Raw genomic sequence first — 23,364 nt, forward strand, 5'->3', positions numbered from 1 at the left:
ATAATCATTCATTCATGGCTTCACCTAATGAGGTAAGACTCCAGGTTTCATCTTCATCAAAATGGGTGTCGCCGCCTCTGCCCCCACCAGGGGAAAAGGCATGAGCCAAGACCCCACCCTTTCCATCAAAGGGTGCAAAATCCTCATGGTCTGGTTTTGAAAGAGACTTCAAGTTGGTATCCTGTAGTACGCAATCAAAAGTTTGTCACAGGAAGAGAGGTCACTTACTACGAGCCTTGAACTTGACCATTATGTCTGCAGTGCCGGTTTTAATCTGCTTGAAATCCAAAGGAATGACATCACTGTAGACCTGTAGGGCCTTGGCAAGTGTGGCATCTACGAGACTTTGACTCAAGTCCTGGGTATATTCAGTTATCCTAGGAATGTTTGACAAACACTTGACCAATTGTAGGCTTAACCAATTGATTCAGTGATGACTTACTGCAATATGTTTCAATAGAAAATTGCCCAACCTGTATGTGATCACATTCTTGTCCCACTTCGGTTGCCCATCAAAGTGGGCAAACCTGAATCTATTTAAGTCTGTGAAACCGCATCGTGGTTGTGACATCACTTCCATGGTGTTGGAGTCCAACTCTCCTGTCACCTCCAGTCCGAAAAACTCTTGCATTATTTTCAGAGTGTCTGTAAAGGAATCAAGACCGCCGCGCCATATCTCGCTACCAGTGGTGACGCCCACTTCAGAGAAATACTGAGAAAGGTAATCCTAGACAAAGGAAACACAAACAAGATAGATCATTATTTTAAGGTCATCTAATCGTAGTACTGCATATTGGAAAGTCAGGGATTGTAAACCTTTGCTCATGCACCTTCTTACGATGATATGAGAGTCCAACAGCGATGGAGAAAATCCCCTAATTTGTATCTACCAATCCAGTTAAAACGGTTACATTGATAGCATAACAGAAACAAGACAAGTCAGTCAGTCAGTCAACCAATCAACCAATCAACCAACCCTCCTACCCCTAATCTAACAAATCAATCTAATCTAATCAAAGTGTTCCCTAACACGAGTGTCTTCTATATAAAAAAATATTGGGTACTATTAAGTTAAACAGATCAGCAGTTGCAGCGGTAGTTACCTGAGCTTTAGCCAGCTCTTCTTCGCTGGTTAGGATGGTCGGCAGAGCTCCACCGAGTGAGATTGTCACCATCACCAACAATACTTTGACAAGTGATGGACCTTCCATGCTAATTATCCTGCTGCAGATAGAGACTAAGTGCATGCATAAATTCTTCTTCTCGTGCTCCGCACACTCGTAAAGCCCTTGGTGATTTCCTGAGATAGTGTTTGGGAGATGAGGTTAAGAGCAGAGAAAGATGCAAGACTGGGCAATGAAACATTCCTGTGACTGTCAGAACAGGCCCCTTTGCGAGAGTATGTTGCTGTGAATTAGACAAGTACAAACTGTTGTGTTGTGTTTGAAAAGACATTTTTAAGATGTGGTTAACTGCTCAACGAGCTTGTGCTTTTAATAAGAACATAATCGAGGGAAGCATGACATCTTCCGAGCCTGTTTTGACAGAAGCGCTAACGGGCTTCCTCCATATTTGCTTTGTAACTACCTTAACTGTATGTTTTCTAAAATTTGCTTTATCTGACGCCCCACATATTTGGTCCGTTTGGGGTATTTTAAAAAATGAAATCAAACAAATTAGGCATTTAGATTGTTGAACGAAACACACGAGGTGTGTACTTGCAATTATATTATATTATGCAGAGTACAGGGCTCCTCAGTTAACGGCAATATTGACATACAGTGAGGTTATGAACGGCGCGCATTAGGTAAGTTTGCGCCGCGGTGTAGCAATACGACGTTAAAGGTACAAGAAGGCTTGCTCACTGAACACCGTACTTCCTGATTTTCCATTTGGTTGGTTTATATTTATGGCCTCAAAGTGTTTTTTTTCCATAAAACTATTCTAAGTTTACTACTGTGTAAGTGCAGTTCTGACTTGCATACAAATTCGGGTTATGTCGAAACTTATAACGCCATTGTCAATAAGGACCTCCTGTACATCCATTCGGGTTTCAGTAGCTCAAAAGTATTTGCAACAAGTCACCCAGAAATGAAGGCAGGCATACGAATATTATAACATTTTATTGATACAGTGTACTGTATTAATGTAATACAATTAGAAATACGAGATGTGTCAGTAAACATCCAGGACTGGTGTCACGAAAGCTCCTGTATATTTCAAACCCAAACTCCAAACTATGAATTTTCCCTTTCACTTTGGGCCAGATGATCAACCAGCACGTCTGCAAAAAGACTCCGTGTCGTTTGCGTCATTCAATGTGTGAGAAGAGGCGAGAGTTGTGGAAGGATCGTGGCTGCTTCACCATGACAACACACCAGTTCACAATGCCCTGAGCAGTCGACGGTTCCAGGCCGAGAGGAACGTGCAGTGCTGGAGCAACCTCCCTTCTCGCCCGACTTGACACCGTGTGATTTTTCTTTCTTTATCAAGGGGACCTGTTTTAAAGATGTGGACAACATCAAGATGGATCACTGAAGAATCCTTCCAGCAATGCACGATGGCATGGCGGAGAAGGCTGGCAAAGTCCATTTGACTCCAAGGGAGTGACTTCAAAGGGGAACACTGGTAGTTTGTAGTTTGGATTTGAAATATATATGTCGTGATACCAGTCCTGAAACATTTCTGACACGTGTTAGTTATATTAAAAAAAACTTGGGGTTCAACTGGTCTAGAAGTTAGTGCAACGTAGGAAATATCTGTTCCTCGGTACACGGAACAATCTTCCGTTCGCCAAGTCAAACTCAGGCATGTAAGGTCCACTGTAGATGTAGGTAAAACCTGGTAAACAGAGGTTTAATGTTAATTCATGGAATCCTCTTTTCATTATTGAGTAAACTCTTATAATATATACACCAAAGAGAAAACTGAATTTCCTCTACAGGATTTGTAGTAGTACAATACATTTCCAAAGTTTCTCTGTTTCCTTCTTTTTTTGTGGCAATTCTTTAAGTTAACAATGCAAAATGTCATGATTTTTTTTTGCTTTTTATTGAAATTGCCATCATTAATATATTCATCAGGTATAATCAGGGATAATAATCACCGTGGGCTGGTAATGAGAACAGACTCCCGTCAGATTTGGCAAACTCAAAACAATGCATTGGCATTGGTATCAAAATCCATCGATCCATCCATTTTCCATAGTGCTTGTCATCATTTGAGTCAGATGTGAGCTTCTCTATGTTACTGACCCCAGTTGACATAGAACGAAAGTTGCACGAAACCCTGAACTGGTCACCATGCAGTTTGTGGGCCAATTGTGAACAATGCATCGAGTAGGAATTATTCCCATGCCAGCTGCACAGAATTCTGCTTTGTGAATCACTACAATACCAATGGGACTTTAGCCAAGTTATTTTGTGGACTATCTCAAGTTCCAGTGAGCTGGCAGAATTTTGAGCTAACTAAACTAAACTAAAACAAGCAGACAGCTTCTTCCCTCTTGCCATTTTATTGCTAGAGGACTCTGCATCATTTGCACAACTGTAATTGTATCAGCATTATCACATTACCGGTAACCTTTTATTGCTAAGTGACTCTCCGTAGTGTGTTTTTATGTCTCAAAAGTAACCATCCATCCATCCATTTTCTTTACCGCTCATCCTCACGAGGGTCGCGGGCGTGCTGGAGAACAGAACATTCTGATTACAGTCTGGGCCACTTTCCTCTTTGAACAACACTGTTGTCTTGTTTACAGTCAGGGTCAGCTGTGAGGCACTCCGTGCTAACACTACAACGGCTTCCGTAACGTGACCCAACATTGCCCCTCAGGAAGCTGTCGTGCCAGGGCAGAGCATCAAGCAAGGAGGAGGCATGTCTGTTATCATGGAAAATGTTAGATTTCTTCCCAATAAGATGGACAAGTTAACGGCACTGACATGAGAGGGATTCCTGGGACGCAAGCTTGCTGCTGGAACGATCAAATTTTCCCCATTTCGGGACTAATAAAATCATCTAATCTGACTTTATTTATACCATCTGCATCACCAGATTGGGGCCTAAATTGTGATAAAGATAAAAGAAGTGGTCGAGATGAAGACATTTGACTCTATGGGGATTTACTCCACATAGTGCATTAGTTTGTGCTAAAAATGAGCTGACAACAAGGAAATGACTAGAATTGTATTTATTCTATCTTTTTTTTCATTTTTTCACAGTCTTTGCATCTGTACATTCAAAACTGTGGTCACTGTAGTGTGACATACAATACAAAACATGTACAATAAATACAATATCACTTCCTCCTGTGAGCCACCATTTAACTTACTTTTAACTTGATAAAAACAAAAAGTGACAAAAACAACCAAAAATAATGATTAATATTATGATGAAAAAGATGTTAAAATATGGATAATTAAAGAAAGTATCAAACAATTCAAGAGGCTATGGAACCAATTTCAATTTGTGTCCACTCGTGTTGATTCTCGGTTCCTTCACATGAACAACGTAAGATGATCTAGAAGTTAGTGCAGGGCAAAAAGTAGTTGTTTCCCAACACACGGAAAAACGTCCCAGTGCTCAGGCTGTACTCAAACATCTGGAGTCCACTGTACATGTAGGTAAAACCTGGAGAAGAGAGGCTCAGTTTTATTTTTCCTTAGTTAGGTAAAGAAATGGAATTATTCACAACGGTGACATTGACTGATAAATTGATTAGGATCGATTGTTTTACTCACCTTTGTACTGTAACGCTGCTGTCACCTTCCCGGTTAGGCCAGAAAAGGTCTCATCGACACGTTTGGGGAATCCCTTGTCCCTTGTCTTACTGGCTTCATCATAGCTTTTGACAAAAACAATAATTAGACCCATTTGTAAACAGTCCCCTGCCCATTCGATGGCCTGATCATACCATTAGAACATACCTGTAGTAAGATTTACCAACGAAGAATAGCGTCTTCCTTGATTCCACATCATACAGAGCAGCATCAATTTTTTTCACTTCTTTGGGCAAACCAAAGGTTGTTAGTGCCTTAGGATATCCTTGAACAAGGTCATAGCCACGAAAAGCCCAAACTCGACGACCTGCGGCAAGAAAAGCCTTTTAGTGGATGGATATCAGAGATGATGTTTTGTGGATTTAAAACATGTTGCATCGGGAGATGAAGGGTACATTCACACTTGGCAATTCATTAGGGACTAGGGCGTGCTTTGCTGCTTTAATTCTGTCATCTTGACTAGTGAGCTTCAGTCTGTGCTGCAGCACTGTGGTCTTCCCTGGGCCCCCGCATGATTGGACAAGTTTGGCATCGGCTGGTTAGCACGTCTGCCTCATAGTTCTGAGGTTGGGAGTTCGAAACTCAGTCTGGCCTTCCTATGTTGAGGTTTCATGTTTTCCCCTTGCTTGCGTGAGTTTTGCCCAGGTACTGCAGCTTCTTCAAAAAAATGCATGTTCAGTCAGTCTAAATGGTCCATAAATTGTATTGTGAGTGGCAATGGTTGTTTGTCTATATGTGCGCTGTTATTGGCTGGTATCTGATGTGTCACCCAAAGTCAACCAGGGTAGGCTCCAGCTCAGCCATGACCCTAATGTGTGTAAATAGCCCAGTGTCAGTGCACCCTAAGATAGAGACCAATGAGGCATACCTTTAAAGAGAAAAACATTCCCCGACAGTTGGCTTTCGTAAGCAGCATCAATTTTTCTGGGGGCATTGGGCCAGAGGTTTGTGATGAAACTTTGCTGAGGGGTTCTGCTCTGAGGGTAGACTCGCCAAAAGAACCTGAAACCACAGAAAACGTGAATCTGCTATATCTGTTATCTTATTAGTAATATGATTTGGTTTAGCTATTCGATTCCTGTGATACCTGTCTTTGAAGAAAAGCATCTCTCCTCGCAGGGTGGCCACAGCATCCAGCACCATGGTTGCGTCACAAGCATCAGGAGTGGTAGGCGGCTGAGGCTTGTCAGGATTTGTATCAGGATCCACATCAGGATTGGGACCTGGAGATTATGTAGTATTGTTTCAGTGATTTGTGGAAAAAAATATCAGACTGTGCATTATTTTTTTGTAAAGTAGCCCGCTATTACGTACCATAAAGAGACTGGATGCCATTGACGTCATCTTGCGGCAGACGAAAGTTGGAAGGGTTTGTGTATGAGTACACAGGGTACATGAGGGCGCCAGGGTCATTAGAATGAGACAATCCCAGTGAGTGACCAAACTCATGGGCTGCCACCAGGAAGAGAACATAACCTGCACAAAATCAGTCAGAAAATGATCATTATTATTATCAGTATATTCCAAGGCATTTTCTAAATTAACATGTACAGTATAATTGCACACTCAACTTCAAAAACTCACCAGAATTTGAACGAAAGGTGAAGGTCTCGTCCTCATCAAAGTGAGCGTCTCCTCCAATGCCAGAGGAAGGAGCGAAGGCGTGGGCTAGAGTTCCATCAGGGCCGTCAAAGGGGTAAAAATCCCCATGTGCTGGTCAGAAAAAAACATATTTCACAACATTAGAAGTGTGCATATCACAAGTTCACCATGTGACCTTCCTTGTCGTCATGATCAGGAAAACATGGGAAATAGCTTTCAGATAATGCCTGCACTAACTTGCCACCAGCTTTGTTGTCTTTTTGTTGAGTGATACAGTATGTTATGTACTGATGTTTTACATGATTCGAAAACACGACTGTCACTCAAAACATGCACCTGGCCTTATAAGACAGGTCAAATATCGTTTTGGGATAGCCATCATTTTGAGTGCCAATCAGGGGCGCATCCAGAAATGTTTGGGTGGGGTGACCAAAGCCATTCGTCGATGGGTGGTGGGGTGCCCACAACTAATCATCGACAATAAAATACGCCGAAAGTCTCACAAAGAAGCCTTTTAAAATGCAGTAAGTCTTACTTACACTGGCGACCAAATGAAATCATGATGTCCGCTGTCCCACTATAGATTCTAGTGAATCTAAGAGGAGTAACTTTGGCCCAAACGTCCAAGGCTTTTTCAATAGAGTCATCGACTTCTGACTGGGACATGTCTGGTGTGTAGTTCTCTATCCTGCAGATTGACAAAAATGCAGAATATGAACCACGTTGATAAATAAACACAACATTTTTAGTTTGACGCTGTCGTCCTATAGAAAATCATTTACCTGTATGTCAGACTATTTTTCTGCCACTTGAGGTTGTTTTGAAAAGTGGAGAAATCGGCTACTTTGTTGTCTGGAACACCACAGCGGGGCTTCTTCATCATCTCCAATGTGTCAGCATCCAGTGTTCCTGTGATTTTTAAACCGAAGAATCTCTGCATGTCACTCAGCTTTTTGTTGAGTGGACTGATCCCACGTCTGACAGATGGGCCAGTTTCGTCCTTTAGGTCATAGAATTTTTTCAAGTAGCTCTGTAAAAGAAGGCAATTTTACCATCAAAAATATGGTACAGAGCATATGTGCACTCTTGATTAGACAGATTGTCAAACATGAGATGGCTAGCACGCTCATGTTTGAAGCAAATGGAAAGCAATAAAAAAAAACATACCTCTGCAAAATTCTCATCTTGCGCTGTCATATATGACACAGGCCCACAGTAAACTGCAGCTGCTAGGCAGAGTAAAATGTACACATTAAGCGTGCCCATGCTTCTTCGATCGATTCAACTTGTGCTTCTGTGCTCTTCACAGCTCTTATATAGTCTAAATGTCTCTTTGTTGAGAAACCCCAATTCTCCAAATATGGATGAAGAGGAAGTTGGGTTTGATTACTCACCCATAACAACTCACCCATAACAACTCTGTAATTATGATTTGAAAAATTAGGCTTGGGCAGATTTACAATCAAATTAATATAACAGTATTGTAATGAGTCTAACATTATGAAATAAAATAATAATTTTGAAAATGTGCTTTAATATGTGCAACAATGCATTAATTAGCTATGGACACAAATGTACACAATTATTGAATAGGATTACCAGACGAAAGCCAAAAAAATTATTTTCTTTTTTTTCATAAGAACATAATTTTCATTTGAACTCAGTTTAATAATAATTTGAATGAATACAGTACAACTTGTGAGCTCTTGTATGTTCCTGTGTTAGGGCACCTCATTGTCAGGATTTGTTCTTTCTCATGCCGTAATAATCTGTGGGCATGCATGGGAAGCAGTTTGGCCAAGATGATCGTTTTGAAACTGGAATATCCTCTTGTGCAATCAGCATCTTCTCACGCAAATTGGTCAGTAGCCTAAATTATGCATTGTATGATAAATAATTATCACATTTTACTCTTATTTGAATGTGGCAGTCTGTGAAGCTAAACCCCCCACCCCCCAAGAAAAATAATAATCCACATCTGGATCGGCGGCTTTAAATCTATCTGGCAAAAAAGTATTTTCAAGTGGAATAATATAAAAATAACAGTACTTCAACAAAAAGTTTATATTGAAGCATTAATCAACTGTATGACTAAAACACAACACAAACAGCTGAAAATTGTCATGGGGGAAAATCCCATTATTACAACATCGTATTACATACAAACAAAACAAAACCACTCCCTTGGCTTAACCGTCCATTTCCACATTCTAGTTTGCTACACTGCAGTTCTTGCCGAATATGGACCTGCTGAGTGTAACACAGAAAGACAGCAGCAGCAGCAGCATTATTACGAACCTGTAGGCCCATGTTCTTGGATGTTTCATGGCTTTTTTTGTGTGCTTTATTGCTTTAAATCCATATAAATTCCAGCATTGCATTAGCAGATCTACTAGGCCCAGTATTTAATGATTGAATGATTTTGTAATCCCATTTTCTCCTATTCTCCATCATATTGAATTTAATAATTTTTGTCCTGGTGTTTCAAAGAACTTTCAGATAGGAGCAATTTGATCTAGATAGCACAAGATCAGGATTAGAGAAGAAAGATTTGAGGTCTTTGAGTAGGTGGACTACCAGGACTCATCCCACTTTTACATATTTTTACCCTTCACCTGTTTGTTTTTATTGTGCTTACCTTACTAAAATTATTTAGTCAAATAAGTTGATTTGGAGTCAAACGTGCATTAAAGACCATGAATCCTGTTAGGATCCTGATTTATTATGATAATTTAGGGGGAGCAACATCTTTTGCATCAATCCGCTCCATTCCACACATAAACAGAGTTGCTAATCATCGAATACGAGACAAAAAGATTACTATGCTCATTTCTAACCAAAGAAATAACTTGGTGCAAGCAAACATAGTGATGATGCATTATGTGAAATGCATATTGCCTAAAAAGCTTTTCAATGTGGTACAAAATATGTAAGGCAAGACAAGGAAGGTGATGAAACTGCTCTGATGGATGACAGCAGCAACTATGAAGTAATGATGATCACGTCATTGTTTTAAGACGCTTATTGCATACGGATGTTGTGCACGGTGAACACAGAAAATGGCTTCGGCTTTGAACATGAATGTGGAATATGATGAAAAAAAATACTTAACAGTAATACTTCTCACAAGACCAGCTCCATGTCATCAATATGAATCAGCTAAGAACCCGCACAAGACGTTCTGCTTTAGCCACTCAGGAAATGTGTAAATTCTAGTTTCGACAATCCCCAAAGGGAACTAATGCAATTTGCCCAACTATACTGTATGTAATAAATAAAGAAACACTCACTGGCCACAATATTAAGCAAATGTGCACAATCAACCCAAAATCAATCTTTGCAAAGATAATGCTAATGTTTTGGTTAACTTTATTTACCTTCATCCGCGTTGAGCGGGGTCAAATATTCGAAACGTATGTGCTCTGCATTTGTGTGGTGGTGCACAACGTCATCTAAATTTTATTTCCTCTTTAGTAGATGATGAAATGGATATTTGAATGTAAATCTCAAATCTTGTAGTGACTAAATGTAACCAAGAAATCATTCCATCAGTTCCTGTTTCAACAAACCACTGATGTTTACGTCACATGAATGTAAAAAAGACTATTTGGTTACGTCACTTGCGTCTGCTGTCTCATCGTGTGTCATCTATTGTGTTGTGTAGTCTCAGACTGATATGATATCGTTCGCTGGAAAAACAACATATATTTTTATATCAACAATGATGATCAATTTTGGCCATACCTAAAATTTTCTTTGAGGCTTTTGAGTCCAATTTCGAAGGCACACTATGAACGTTTGGCTGGCATGATATAAAGTTCCACATTTGATATTAGTGCTAGTTTGATTTCTTCAGTCACGGAATGCTGAAAACCTTTATGATATAGTTATGTGTGATGTATGCTATTCAGAATGGAAATACAAAACTATTGGGTTGCATTCAGTTCATCTATAACATTCACAAACTAGTATACACTTTGTTGAAACAATTTATCACCGAGTTTAACATCAAAAGATGAATATCAGACAAGAAATCAACATTCCTCCTCAATCTCCTGGTCCATTCCTTAACCGAGTTAATACGTACAAATCCATCACGTAAATCTACCTTCGTCCCATGTATGCTCTTGGGTCCTCCTTCCTGCACCGAAACGTGACACACCAGACTTATACCCTACAGAGCATGCATTTTACCTGCTAAAGAGGACACTTAAGGGTAAGTGGAAGTGAAAGTGAAAGCCTTGAACAGCATCACAAAGAACGCAAAAGCTTGACGGTATCAATGGGTCACACGCTTGATACATATATAGCAAACAAATAATTTGCAACTAATATTAAAGCTATAATCCAGACCAATTTTTTGTTAAAAAGAAAGTAATTTTCAGCCAACCCACAAGAGTGGGTGACAGAATGCTGATTAAGCTTATCAGCTTCTGACACATCTTGCTATATTTTCCCATCCATTCATCCATCCATTCTGTACACCGCTTATCCTATTCAGGGTCACGGGGCGCTTGAGCCCAGCTTACTTTGGGCGATAGGGAGACTACACCCTGAAGTGGTCGCCAGTCAGTCGCAGGGGACACAGACAACCTGTCACACTCAACACTGTCACTGAATGGGAACAGAACTCATGCTCCCTACACCAAAGTCAGGTGAATGTACCACTACACCGTCAGTGACTGGCTATATTTTTCAATATTTATGTTTGAATATTTAGTGACTATCCTATACATTCCCGCGCTGGATCACTTGGTAGTGCTCTGTAATGACGTAGCGGTAATGACGTAGCGGAAATTACGTATTTTGCCTACGAACAGACAGGACCGTATATGTACAGCGCGCAGGACGACTGAGCCATAGAAAAAGGAGAAAGCATGCGGGGTTGGAAGGAGGAGGAATAGGCCAGAAAGGAGCAGAGGACTTTCCTGTGCTTGCCTTTCCTTTGGGTGCACCTCCCACAGTCCAAAATGTGTGTTTGGGCACATCACACCACAAAAACACCTTAGAGGACAACAGGCACATACTTGTTGCAGCAGTCTGCTATTATGTGGATAGTAAAAAAAAAAAAGGATGTTATTGAAAAAGACAGACAGAAAGTGCCGGAAATGCTACAAAATGCTTCTGCCTTTACCAAGCTATTCAGCTAATAATAGCTGAGTTTGAGCTAAAGTCGGACCACCCCCTTGACTGGTCACAAGTATATATAGATCATATATAGAGGCATATAGTCATTTATTTAGTTCTAAATGATGACTGTTAAAACACAAATGTGTTATATTGTAGAATCAGAATCAGAAAGACTGATATATTGTTTTATTGTCATTGTGCAGAGTAGAGGTACATACTGTAGCCAATGAAATGCAGCTGGCATCAAATCAGAAGTGCAAAAATAAATAATTACATACTGCAGCATAAGTGATGGATCATCTGTTATGTACAATGATAAACAGTGAAGTTACAATATACACGTTTCATATATTATATAGTATGTCTACATGTGTATAGGATAAAAACATATTTACAGATTATATACAGTGGCAATTAACAATTTAGGAGGTTAAGTCTGTGCAGCATATAATAGCGCAAATATCAAGTTCATTAAAGTACTTGGTCAAAGAGTGCAATGATGCTATAGTGCAGTTGAGAAGTTTGACAAGATCAACATTAGATAAGATAAATATTACTGTTTAGTTTGGCCCTAGTATTATACTTTTCACACATTACTACTTTGTCATTGGCCGATGTACTGTATTTCGATGACAGAAAAAAGTAAAACGACGTAACGACAGGGTACTTACTGTATGTCGTATCTACCCTAACGCCCATTTTTCGTCTTGATTGTGAAGATGATAGATGGAAAATGAATCATAGCCATTGCACAAAACGTTGGCTAAATAGCCAATTCAACCATATGGAAAGAGACGCAGACATTCGCTGGTAGATCAAGGAAAACAGCAGTTGGCTGAAACATTGCGAGCTGTAAGTAAATACTCTAAAAAAAATATTACATCTGCGGGCACAACTAAAGACTCCCAAAACAAAAGAGTTCATCAGGGGCAAGAAGTAGGTTTTAGACTGGCCAAGTCAATCTCCAGACTTAAAGCCTGTAGAGGATGTATTTTACCTGCTAAAGAGACTGGAAGGAGTAAACCCCCCAAAACAACTGAGTCTGTGGTGTAGTTATTACAAAACAATGCTTATTGATGAAAGGATTTGCAACTAAATATCAACCAGTCTCATTCACTCATTTGAAAGCCCATCTGTTCCAATACTTTTGCTCACCTAAATAAGAAGTCTTAAAAGCCATAACATTAAGTTCTTGTCTCTATTCCTCTTTTGACGTCAAACCCAAATGTTTTCAGTCTACAGCAAAAATGAAAGACGTTTGCCTCACTGTTCAAATACTTTTGGAGATGAATTAATGTCTGAACTTCACTACACAGGAGGGGGGGGGGAAAAAACTGGATTGGGTCACTTGAATAATATATTGTGTATGCATCCTTACTACGGCTAGGTGTAAGGCAACAGGCAGTACCAATGTCTTGAAGCACGAACCGAGGTGATAGCCGTTGGATGAAATCCAACAGGAGTGGTGGGAGATACTAGATGAAGAGATGAATAATGTCCATACGCACAGGCTTTAAACACAAGTTCAGTTATTGCATTTGAGCCGCTCCCTTTGTGTCCGTTCTCATGAGAAACCAGTGGCATCTCATCATGAAATAAAGTGCTGAGCCATGTTATTGCCCTTGATTTAAAAAAAAAAAAAAAAAACCAACAACAACAAAAAACAGGTTGTAAACTTTTGACGATTCATTAACAATTGTGACTATGAACCACAAACAGTAAAGTCTGTTGTGCGGTTTCAAAATGCTCCAATAGTACTTCCTTTGTCTTCACAGGTTGGCTCCACCATCCCAGCCCTTGCAGGACTCTCAACAACCTCCCGTATCAGCAGCAGTGATTCCTAAACCCTCAAAGACGCAGTGGAGCCTGTCTGTGCCTAACTGTGCAGTCGAGGGCTTGTTCTGAAAACGCTCCAGTAAGCTTTGGAGCTCTTCTTCTAAATTCAGGGCCGCAGATGACTGCTCTGTCTGTGTAGTGGAGGATTCTTCCTCAAATCGCTCCAGTATTACGTGGAGCTCTTCCTCTAAGCTCTGAGGCTCAGTAGAATTCACAGTCAACGGTCGGGTGTGTTTGTCATGGGCCAGGGGCATGTAATTTACGCCACTCAGAAGCTGTGAAAACGCCATCCCGGATGAAGTCGGAGCAGCTGGAGGCATGAAGTTATGCACAAAAGCAGGAAGGCTGGCTTTAGGCTGCTGCTGTTGTAAACATGCAATGTTGCTCACAGACTGCGATTCTCCTTGTGTAGGGTATCGTTCAGGCCCCATCATGCCCGTCTGGACCGGAGCCACACACATCCTTGTGGGCTGTGGAGCTTCAGGATCTTGTTGAACAAGAAATATATCAATTAGACCACAACATTACTTTGAAAACATTCTTTTTCTATAGTCATTGTCAGCGTTTAAGGCTAAAGAAACCCACCCAGAACAACCTAATGGTTACGTGCGCTAGTTCAGTACGCGTTGTTCTGCGTTTCAAAAAAATCCCCAAATTAAAAAATATCAAAGCCATACATTTCACTTTTCAAAACTGAGTGGATTACCCAGTGAAGTAGCATTGTACGATTCATTTATGTAGGTGGAACTAGACATACTGTTGTTGTTTGATTAGTCAACAGAGTTTGAGTTTTAAAAATGGAATGTTAAACTGTCGTCCAGTCGGGAACCAAACCCAAAAATAATTTCAACACATGGGGTTGTACAGCTTTCTTCTTTTTCCCGGCTGGTATGTCACACTATTTACGTAACAAGTACCGTCTTTGCCATCCCACTTGCGAGATGGAAATTTGATCAGGATTTACTGATCTGAACCATACTGTGGCGAAATAAATTGTACTAAGACTGCTCACCCATGCTAACATTTTAAGCCCATTTGACTGCAACATGATTGAAATCTGTTCTTTTTTTTGGGGGGTAATTCTATAATTCTATAATCTTTTTCCTTGATGTAACACCATCCAGATCCATTACTAAAACATAAAATAATTCATGTCATTTAAAAGAAATACTACATATAGCAAGTGTAGAATAAAGAAAATTCAGGAAGCAAATATCTTTTAATAACCATGTTGGCACTCAAATGTCCAACAGTATTCTGTCGAGTAATTGTGGGATTTATACTGACAAATCCAAGATAATTTGAACAAACCTACAATAAAAACAAAAAACCTCTGCAAGGGGAGAATCATGTAATCATGTAATGTTTACTCCCTGAATTGGGGAAACATACCGACCCAAATGTAAATGATATTGTTAATTATTAACCTGTGTGATGATGTACAGTATGTAATCTAAACAAAGGATTACCTGTAACAGTACCCCTCATCCTCTTCCTCTTTTTGCCCTACACAATAAGAATTGCAATCAGACATTAGGAAATGCAAACAATATATTTCATGTATCTCATTTGGTGTACGGTTGACACGTTACGCGACATATTGAACATACATAGTTGTCACACATTGACCAGTTGGGATACAACTGGGCATGACGTCGCCTCTCAACATCTGCTTCCTCATAGTATTTGGCCTGGTCTTGCTGCGGTAGTGAATTCCACTGTGGACACATATAAACAGTGTTAGTGTAAACATACACAAGTACAAATAGTTGAACATATACACCAAATGGAGCGTATTTGCTCAACGTGCAGGATTGGCCCAGGACAATATGACAAACATGATTCAGATGTTTTGTGATACAGTATTTTGTATTATATTTTATTGGTATTTTTAATTGATATTGATTGATATTTGATATATTTTTTTTAATGTATTTTTTTTTATTTTCCGATGTTTTACTCTGCTCTCGGCAGCCAGGAGGGCATCGGAAGTGAGAATCTGTTCTCAATTGCTTTAGCTGGATAAAAAAACAAAGTTTAAATAAAAATACATAAATATATTTTGTTACTGCAGTTATTTTAGTATCTATCTCAGTGTGATGTAATGCAGTAAGACACTACTGCAAACTACAACCACAATGACAAACATATGGAGTTAAACGAAGACTATTGTTTTGATACTGCATTATAGCTGAATTTTACCACTGAGCAAAAAATGGGCGTGATGGAATTTAAGAGGGGAGGAAAGTGAACCTCTAAAACTGTTCAATTATTAAGACATGTTAAACTAACATATGTATGTAAAATTGGTTGAAACTTGGTGTATCGAGATGGTGAACAGAAAAGTGGAAACTAAAACGTCACAGCGTTTGAACTATTTTCACTTATTGACTTGCTCTTATTTTGAAATTCAGCTTTATTTTTATTTGGTGAATGAGAGAACATTACACAGTTGCGCTCATAAGTTTGATTACCCTGGCAGAATTGGTAATGCCTGGCTACAAGACAAATTTGCAAATCTTGCTGTATCTCAGTCAGACAGTGTCAACACTGCATGACATGTATTCCGATATGACCGTATCCCATCTTTTGCGATCACTGGGCTTTATCTTGTCAAATCAAACACTGTTGGGGAAGCATGACCACAAAACATGTCACCTTTCACTGCAACCGGATACAACCGTTACCAAGGCGACAACAAGTTGTTGTCAAACAATGGATCGCTGCGGCAATGGTGGGGGAAAAAACGTGCTGTGTCACCGGGTGCTCGGGCGATGACGTTTTGGGCTATCCATTCAAGGATTGCTTGACGTATGTTCATGTACTTTTGACATGATACGGCTCGCAAGCAGGCAATAGAACATATGCAGCCTAGCAAGCTAGTGCTAGCACTAACGTTTGTATGTAGACATGCCTGCGTTCTGTCGAATCACGCTCTAAAGCTTCAGTGAACATTGGTTTGTGGGTGTGAATAAATGTGGACAACAGCGACCGAGTACGTTGACAACGGCAAGCGCGCGTGGCGTCGCGCCGGTCACAATATGCAATCCTATCGGTCGACGTCAAGGTGCGCTGTCGGAGATTTGTCGTCGATGTCACACTACCTGCGATTGGGTGGCGACCAGTTCAGGGTGTACCCTGCCTCTCGCCCAGAGTCAGCTGGGATAGGCTCCAGCACGGCCCCGACCCTAGTGACGATAAGCGGTACGGGAAATGGATTGATGGATGTCACACACACGGAAGATATTCAAAAAAATCAAACATGCTAGACTTCACATTTTGGCGTTGTAGGGCTATCGAATGTCCAAATAGTTGGTCGTAGGTTATCTCACACTACAAGAAGTTTTGTCGTTCCCAACAAAATATCTGGGAACTCGCTCGTGATAGCTAACTGGCCCAATATCGGGGCTAAAATCCTGTAGTTTAAGCTAGGCATAAGATCTCCATGTTCATACACTCAGTGTTTTATCACACTGCCCTATTTGCATACTGTGGTTGATTACTACTGGCCACTCCTGTTTGAGAACTCTCTGCACCATTTGCACAATCGTCACTGTACCAGACTATCGCACTGTTAGTCTGCATCATTTGCACAATTGCCAATATATCAGGACACACTAGTGGTACACTTTCACTGCTCAATGACACTCCACGTGTTTTTTATATCCTAAATGTATATTTCATCATCATGTCTGTTTGTTGTTATATTATACTCTGTTGTTATACTCCAACTACGTGAGACAAATTCCTTGTGTCCTGCAACATTGCCAAGAAAATGTATTCTGATTCTGATGTGTGCCATTCTTTAAAGACATGAATGATCATTCAAAACACATTTGATGGGATTCAAATTAAACTATAAAGCATTTCAGAAAAGCACAATCATGAAACATCCATCAATCTATCCATTTTGTGAACCACTCATCCTCACGAGGGTTGCAGGTGAGCTGACTTCGGGCAATAGGCAGGGTGCACCCTGAACTGGTCGCCAGCCAATTGTAGAATCATCAAACAAAACATACCAATAAAGAAAATAATGAGATGATCCCTGTTCAGTCATCAGTCATATTTTTTAAACAAATTGCTTATATCTCACAAATTCTGTCAGGGTGATGAGGCTTATGAGCAGAACTGTAGATTTCGGCAGTCATACAAACGTGTTCAATTCTGTGTCACTTGATAGTAAAAAACCTCAAAAAAAGGTTTTTGAATTGGACTGAATTAATTTGATTTGACTGAGGTAGTGATTACGTGCAGAAGTACAGTGCCGTGAAATAATCAAAGGTAACCAGAGTAGATAAAACGTAGTTTTAAAATGGTGATTGCATTTTTTGAGGGGGGAAAAAAATCTAAGCTACCTGGCCCTATGTGAAAAGGTCACGCATCCATAAATCTAACAAGTGGTTGGGCAACGCTCAGCAACAACAATGGAACTATAAATAATTGTTTTAATTCTGCAACACTGGGGGGTTTTCGAGCAGGAACGACCTTTTTAAGGTCATGCCACAGCATTTCAATAGGATTCAAATCCCAACGTTGACTATGCAACTCCAAAACCTTCATTTTTACAATTTTTTTTTTTTTTAGCCATTCAGAAGTTGACTTGCTGGTGTTTGGATTGTTGTCCTGCTGCAGAACCCAAATGCGTGTCAACTTGAGGTCACAAACTGAGGGCCAAACTTTCTCCTTCCAAATTTTTTAGTAAAGAGCAGAATTCCTGGTTCCATCAGTCACAGCAAATCATCCAGTTCCTGAAGTAAGAAGCAGCCCCAGACCATCACACTATCACCACCATGTTTGACGTTGGTATGTTCTTTTCCTGGAACGCTGTGTTACATTTATGCCAAATGTAATGAAACAAACACCTTCCATAAAGTTCAACTTTCATCTCACCACATCATAGAATATTCTCCCAAAAGTGTTGGGGATGATTCTGGTGTTTTTTTATTTTATTATTATTATTTTTTTTTTTTTTTTTGCAAACATAAGAGGAGATTTATGTTCTTTTTTGTCAGCAGTAGTTTTCGTCTTGGAACTCTGCCATGGATGCCATTTTTTCCCAGTTTCTTCCTTATTGTTGAGTCATGAATACTGACCTTAACTGAAACAAGGGAGGCCTGCAGTTCTTTAGATGTTGTTTTGAGTTTCTTTGTGACCTCCTGGATGAGAGTTCTCTGTGCTCTTGGGGTCATTTTTGTAGGCTGGCCACTCCTTGGAAGGTTCACCACTGTTCCATGTTTTCTCAATTTGTGGATAATACCTCTCACTGTGGTTTGCTGGAGTCCTAAAGCTTTAGAAATGCCTTTGTAACCCTTTCCAGACAGATAGATGTCAATTACTTTATTTCTTATCGAGTCTTGAATTTCTTTGGACCGTGATATTTAGTTGTAGCTTTTTGAGATCTTTTTCACTGACTTTATTTTGTCGGAAAGGTTCTATTTAAGTAATTTTTTGATTGAACAGGTCTGGAGATAATCAGGCTTGGGTGTGGTCAGTGAAAATGAACCCAGCTTTCCCAAAAATTTAATCAGCCGCAGTTAATTCATGATTTTTCTGTTCTTTTTTTTTTACACAGAGCAAGGTAGCTTTTAATATTGTTTTGCCTTAATAAATAAAACCACATTTAAAAACTGCATTTGTATCTTTATCTTTGTCTGATATTTATTTGTTTGATGCTCTTAAACATTAAAGTGGGGAAACTATGCAAAAAATAAAATAAAAAAATACTTTGAGAACCCTAACCTTAACCAGGCAAGTTAACCCTGTATCACAATAAATAGTTAGACATTATGATCATCTGGGCCTTTGCGTCAAGAAACTTTCTTAAACCGAACCTCTAAGTTTCAGTTGAATAACCCTGCTATATTTGATCTCATTACCTTATTCGGGCGTACTGTATTAAAGGTTGTGGCCGGTGAGTGTATATTTTGTGATTGGAGCGCACACTTACCATTTCTCCCAGGATGACATTTACTGACGCGCTGTCTTTCTTGTCCAGTTTTCCCATGAGTGCTTTGCGATGCTTCCTGGCAAACACCATGAAGGCATTCGGTGGCTTCTTTATGTACTGATGCTCCACCTCATCGTCTACATCTCTCCTATTAACGAGTGAAGACAAAAGTTAGTTTTTACCCTGTGAAACTGGTAAAATAAAAATTTATTAAAAAAAAAACATCAGAAGTCTAAAACGAGAGCTACGGTTTACTTTCGTTCAAGTGAATCAAAAGATAGTTTTTAGGGTTTTCACATACTTTATGATAATAATTAAGACTACATGGAGATTACAGCAGGACATAGATAGAGGAACCTCAACGGTCGAACACAATCACCAACGGGTAGCTCATCAACCTTATTTGTTCATGTTTAAAATACATTTTCTCATAGGAAATGAATATACATTTTAAATTCATCTCAAATCCTTGATTAACTGTATGTATGGGCAATGTTTTAAGGAACATTTTAGAAATTGTCATTCAAGTGTAAAAACAAGTTGACAAGCTGTACTGTATATGCATCCAGCTCCCAAGCCCACCACTGTGCCGCCAACAACTGAGAGATTAACAGCAGACTATTAAATTGTAACCTTTTTTTTTTTTTTTTTTTTTACTTTGCTTTAGCCATATTGAAGTAAACAGCCTGAAGAGACGCGTGTAGTTGTGTACTACTTCCCAAACTGCATAGGTTCCATTTTCAGTTCTTGTCATCGTGTTCCACAGGCACCCTTTTGTTGTGGCATCCCCCCCCCCCCCACCCAAAAAACAAAAAAACAAAGAAAAAGCAGGACCCATTTGTTCACTGAGCTGAAGTGTCACAAGATTTGCCCAAGTGAGATACGTAGAGGTCTTACGTGACATTGTGCATGATGGGGATTTGAACACCACGATATTAGGGGAAATATTTTTTCCTGAAAATTGGTTGATATCTCAATAAGGGTGTTCCGCTTTTGAGGTTTCGCTGTATATCAATACAGTACTGCTGTTCGATATGTTTTTCACTTACAGAAACACACCAGGAGTGAGATTTGGGTTCCCAGGCATCATCATTGTTGTGCCCCCCATCTGAAAAAAAAAACAGGAAAAAAGACCAAAAGCTGAAATGGTTGAACCAAAAACTTGTGTAGCTAGATGTTTGTTGTTGTTGTTGTTGTTGTTGTTGGTCATCAAGGTTTTACCATTTGTGGAGGAGCAGCAGCAAAATTTACTGATGCTGGTGGAACGAAGTTTTGCACAGGCCACCAATATGGCACCTGCTGTAAAAAAAAAAGACATGAGGGGTTAACCGACCATATTATGGGATCGTCACAACATTACATAAAACTGCATTAATCTTAGACGCATCTACAGTATCTACCTATCTACCTAATCTATTTGTCTACCTATTATATACCTCCTATCTACTTACCTACCTATCTATCTATCTATCTAGATCTAGCCAGCCAGCCAGCTATCCATCCATACCTATGATACATGAACTAAGGCCTGGTACAAGCAAAGATTTTTCCACACTTAAAACATTTTTTTATTTTTTTTTATCTGCTACAGACCGCACAAATAAAGATAAAAAAATGTTTTTTTTTTAAATCGAGCATTCAACAGTTTTGGTCGTTATATGCGGTGTACACCGAGAATCTCAACACAGCAGACCGCACAAATAAAGATGTTATTGTACAGCCGATCTCGAAGTCTCGCGGGATCACATGTGATCTCACAAAACCGAAGAAGAAGAAACACTTCCAAATACGTGTCAATGTTTCCCGAGTGTTCCCGAAGGTTGTAAAACGGCGATGTTCTCAAAAAACGACTTGGTTTGGAAAATACTTCTAGCCGTCTGGGGAAACCACTTTTCTCCATAAAACCATGTCGGGCAGAAAATGCACATTTATTGATTATGATACAGTTACTGGCTTGGTCCGTTACTGTTAGATATTAGGCCAAAATCTTGATCATTATTTTCTAAAGTAAAAGCAAATGTTTGCAAATATCTTATTTTGATGAAACACAAAGATAATGAGTCTGCTTTCATGGAAGACTACAGAAATCTAAGAATATTTCCGATAGAGAGGTGCAAGGGATTTGGACAAATGTAAGTTAAAGACGGTCTCTAAACAATCTATTATCCAAACAGTTGATTCATTTTATAATCGATTAGTCGCCAATTAATCGATTGTTGCACCTCTACATTTCTCTTCTAAAAATGAATTGAAGCAAAACGTTAACGATGTAAGTGTATGTAGCATACTGTAGATCACTGTTTCTTAAAGTGTGGTCTGCAGAACACCCACTCGCCATGATAATGTGGCCGATAAGTAGTTAACAAACCAAAAAAAGGTTACACTGGTAATTTTTCAACTAAACATCTATTTCTTTCACTTTTTTTAAGTTCTATTGCCACCATTACCGTTTTCCTTTTAGCCCTTTGAAAAGTATATAGTTTAAATATCGACCAAAAAAAAAAAAAAAACAGCCAAAGAAAGCACAGGAAAACACTGAAAAGTACAAAATGGGGTGCAAGGGACCTTGAAATTCTAGGCGGATCTTCCAAACCATTCACATTCTCAGGGTCTACCCTGCAATCAGACTTGATCTGAAAACAGTTTGAGATGCGCTAGTATATAAAGTAGAAAGGATCCACCGACCAAACATTTGCACAAACATATTGTCTTGACAAATAATGCAACATTTTGATGGACACTGTCAGGTGGTAGTAAGATTAAGATGGTTTTGCTTTTTTTGTGGGAATGATAATAATAAATGCTTAATGTAAACATCCGTAGGTTTCAGTTTGTGGAGAACAACACGCTCACAAATATGATGTAGAACTATGTTTACTTGTTAAACTCAGCTCAAGTGAAACGGACCCTGCTTTCTTACCTGGCCGTGACTGTAAAAGCCCGCAGTGCTGTTCATGTAAACCTGCGGCATGACCGGCTGCGGCCCGCTGAACATGTCCGGCCCTTGCTCGGCAAAGCGAGGCAAGGCCTGGTAATTGAAGCGCACGTCTCTCGGATCACAACTTGGCCACATCTGATCCATATTATTATTTTTTTGTCGCGTTTGTCGCTCTCGCCCCCCGCGGCGCATGCATGCACATCTTCACGTAGCGCGCGCGGACGCGATGACGGAATTGACACAGTTTTGTAGGCGATAACATCAACTTTCACTTAATTGAAACGTATTCCGTGACACGTCCACCTACGCACACGTTTAAACTGTGCAAGAGCGCGTCATGTCATTATGACGTCCCACGTGTCAGGCGTCAGGATTTTCGATGCGCGGAGGGGGAAATTCCTGCACATTCTCCATTATTTTTTATTTACATTTTTTTTTTTTTAAATCTACAACTGCGTGATTTATACTGCGGGAATAAACTAAACGTTCAATGCAACACTATTAGTAATAATTAGAAGTAAGAGTACAGTAACTGGAATACCGCTGTGGTTGAATACGTATATGAATATATCTGGAGTTCGGGAAATACTGTATACGTAAAGTGCCTTTCAATAATCTGGAAGGAGAACCATTTTTTTCCATACAATAATGGAACACGCAGGTGTCAAACTCAAGGTCCCGGGGTAGACGTCGGGCCCGCCACGTAATTTTTTTGTGGCCCGCAAAAGCAAATCATTTGTGTCAACCTCCATGAAAATTGTCATGTAATGAATAATAACACTGAGATATTGCAGGCATTTTTTTGTTACCAATTCCCTTGTCACAGTCACTTGAGCGATAATTGAACAAACGCGTATCCTTGACTTCCGATTCCAAAAGTAGTCATCTATCAATTTGTTGCGACTATGTAATACTATGATGAGGCAATGAAACATGAAACGGTTTCACAAAACTAGTTCAAACAAATACCACAAAAAGGATAGAAAATATTAGAAATAAATAATATTGGGACATCACTAATCCTCTTTTTAATACAATTTATAAATTTCTTACTCATTCCATTTTTAATCATGGCTGCAGATTTGGAGTGAGTTCAATTCAGCCAAGAAGTGGAGAAGGTAAGCTACACA

General features: G+C 39.6%; 2 protein-coding genes across 2 annotated transcripts; both read right to left on the minus strand.

Moving 5' to 3' along the window:
- Positions 1-4,174: 4,174 nt before the first annotated feature.
- On the minus strand, positions 4,175-7,706 carry LOC133467023 (collagenase 3-like). Its single transcript, XM_061751416.1, has 10 exons — positions 7,548-7,706; positions 7,163-7,410; positions 6,920-7,068; positions 6,363-6,491; positions 6,093-6,254; positions 5,866-6,001; positions 5,647-5,780; positions 4,926-5,085; positions 4,740-4,843; positions 4,175-4,629 (listed from the first exon to the last, which is right to left on the minus strand). Exons 1-10 carry the CDS (start codon positions 7,644-7,646, stop codon positions 4,520-4,522), a joined length of 1,431 nt encoding a protein of 476 aa, XP_061607400.1. The 5' UTR covers positions 7,647-7,706; the 3' UTR covers positions 4,175-4,519.
- A 4,017-nt stretch (positions 7,707-11,723) lies between these two features.
- Positions 11,724-20,600, minus strand: LOC133467026 (transcription factor 7-like 1-A). The gene is made up of 6 exons (XM_061751418.1): positions 20,518-20,600; positions 20,346-20,404; positions 19,297-19,444; positions 14,957-15,064; positions 14,816-14,852; positions 11,724-13,833 (listed from the first exon to the last, which is right to left on the minus strand). Exons 1-6 carry the CDS (start codon positions 20,518-20,520, stop codon positions 13,319-13,321), a joined length of 870 nt encoding a protein of 289 aa, XP_061607402.1. The 5' UTR covers positions 20,521-20,600; the 3' UTR covers positions 11,724-13,318.
- Between the last annotated feature and the right edge of the window lie 2,764 nt (positions 20,601-23,364).

Source organism: Phyllopteryx taeniolatus, chromosome 17 (assembly GCF_024500385.1).
Source record: "Phyllopteryx taeniolatus isolate TA_2022b chromosome 17, UOR_Ptae_1.2, whole genome shotgun sequence".
In the NCBI taxonomy this organism is placed as follows: Eukaryota; Metazoa; Chordata; class Actinopteri; order Syngnathiformes; family Syngnathidae; genus Phyllopteryx; species Phyllopteryx taeniolatus.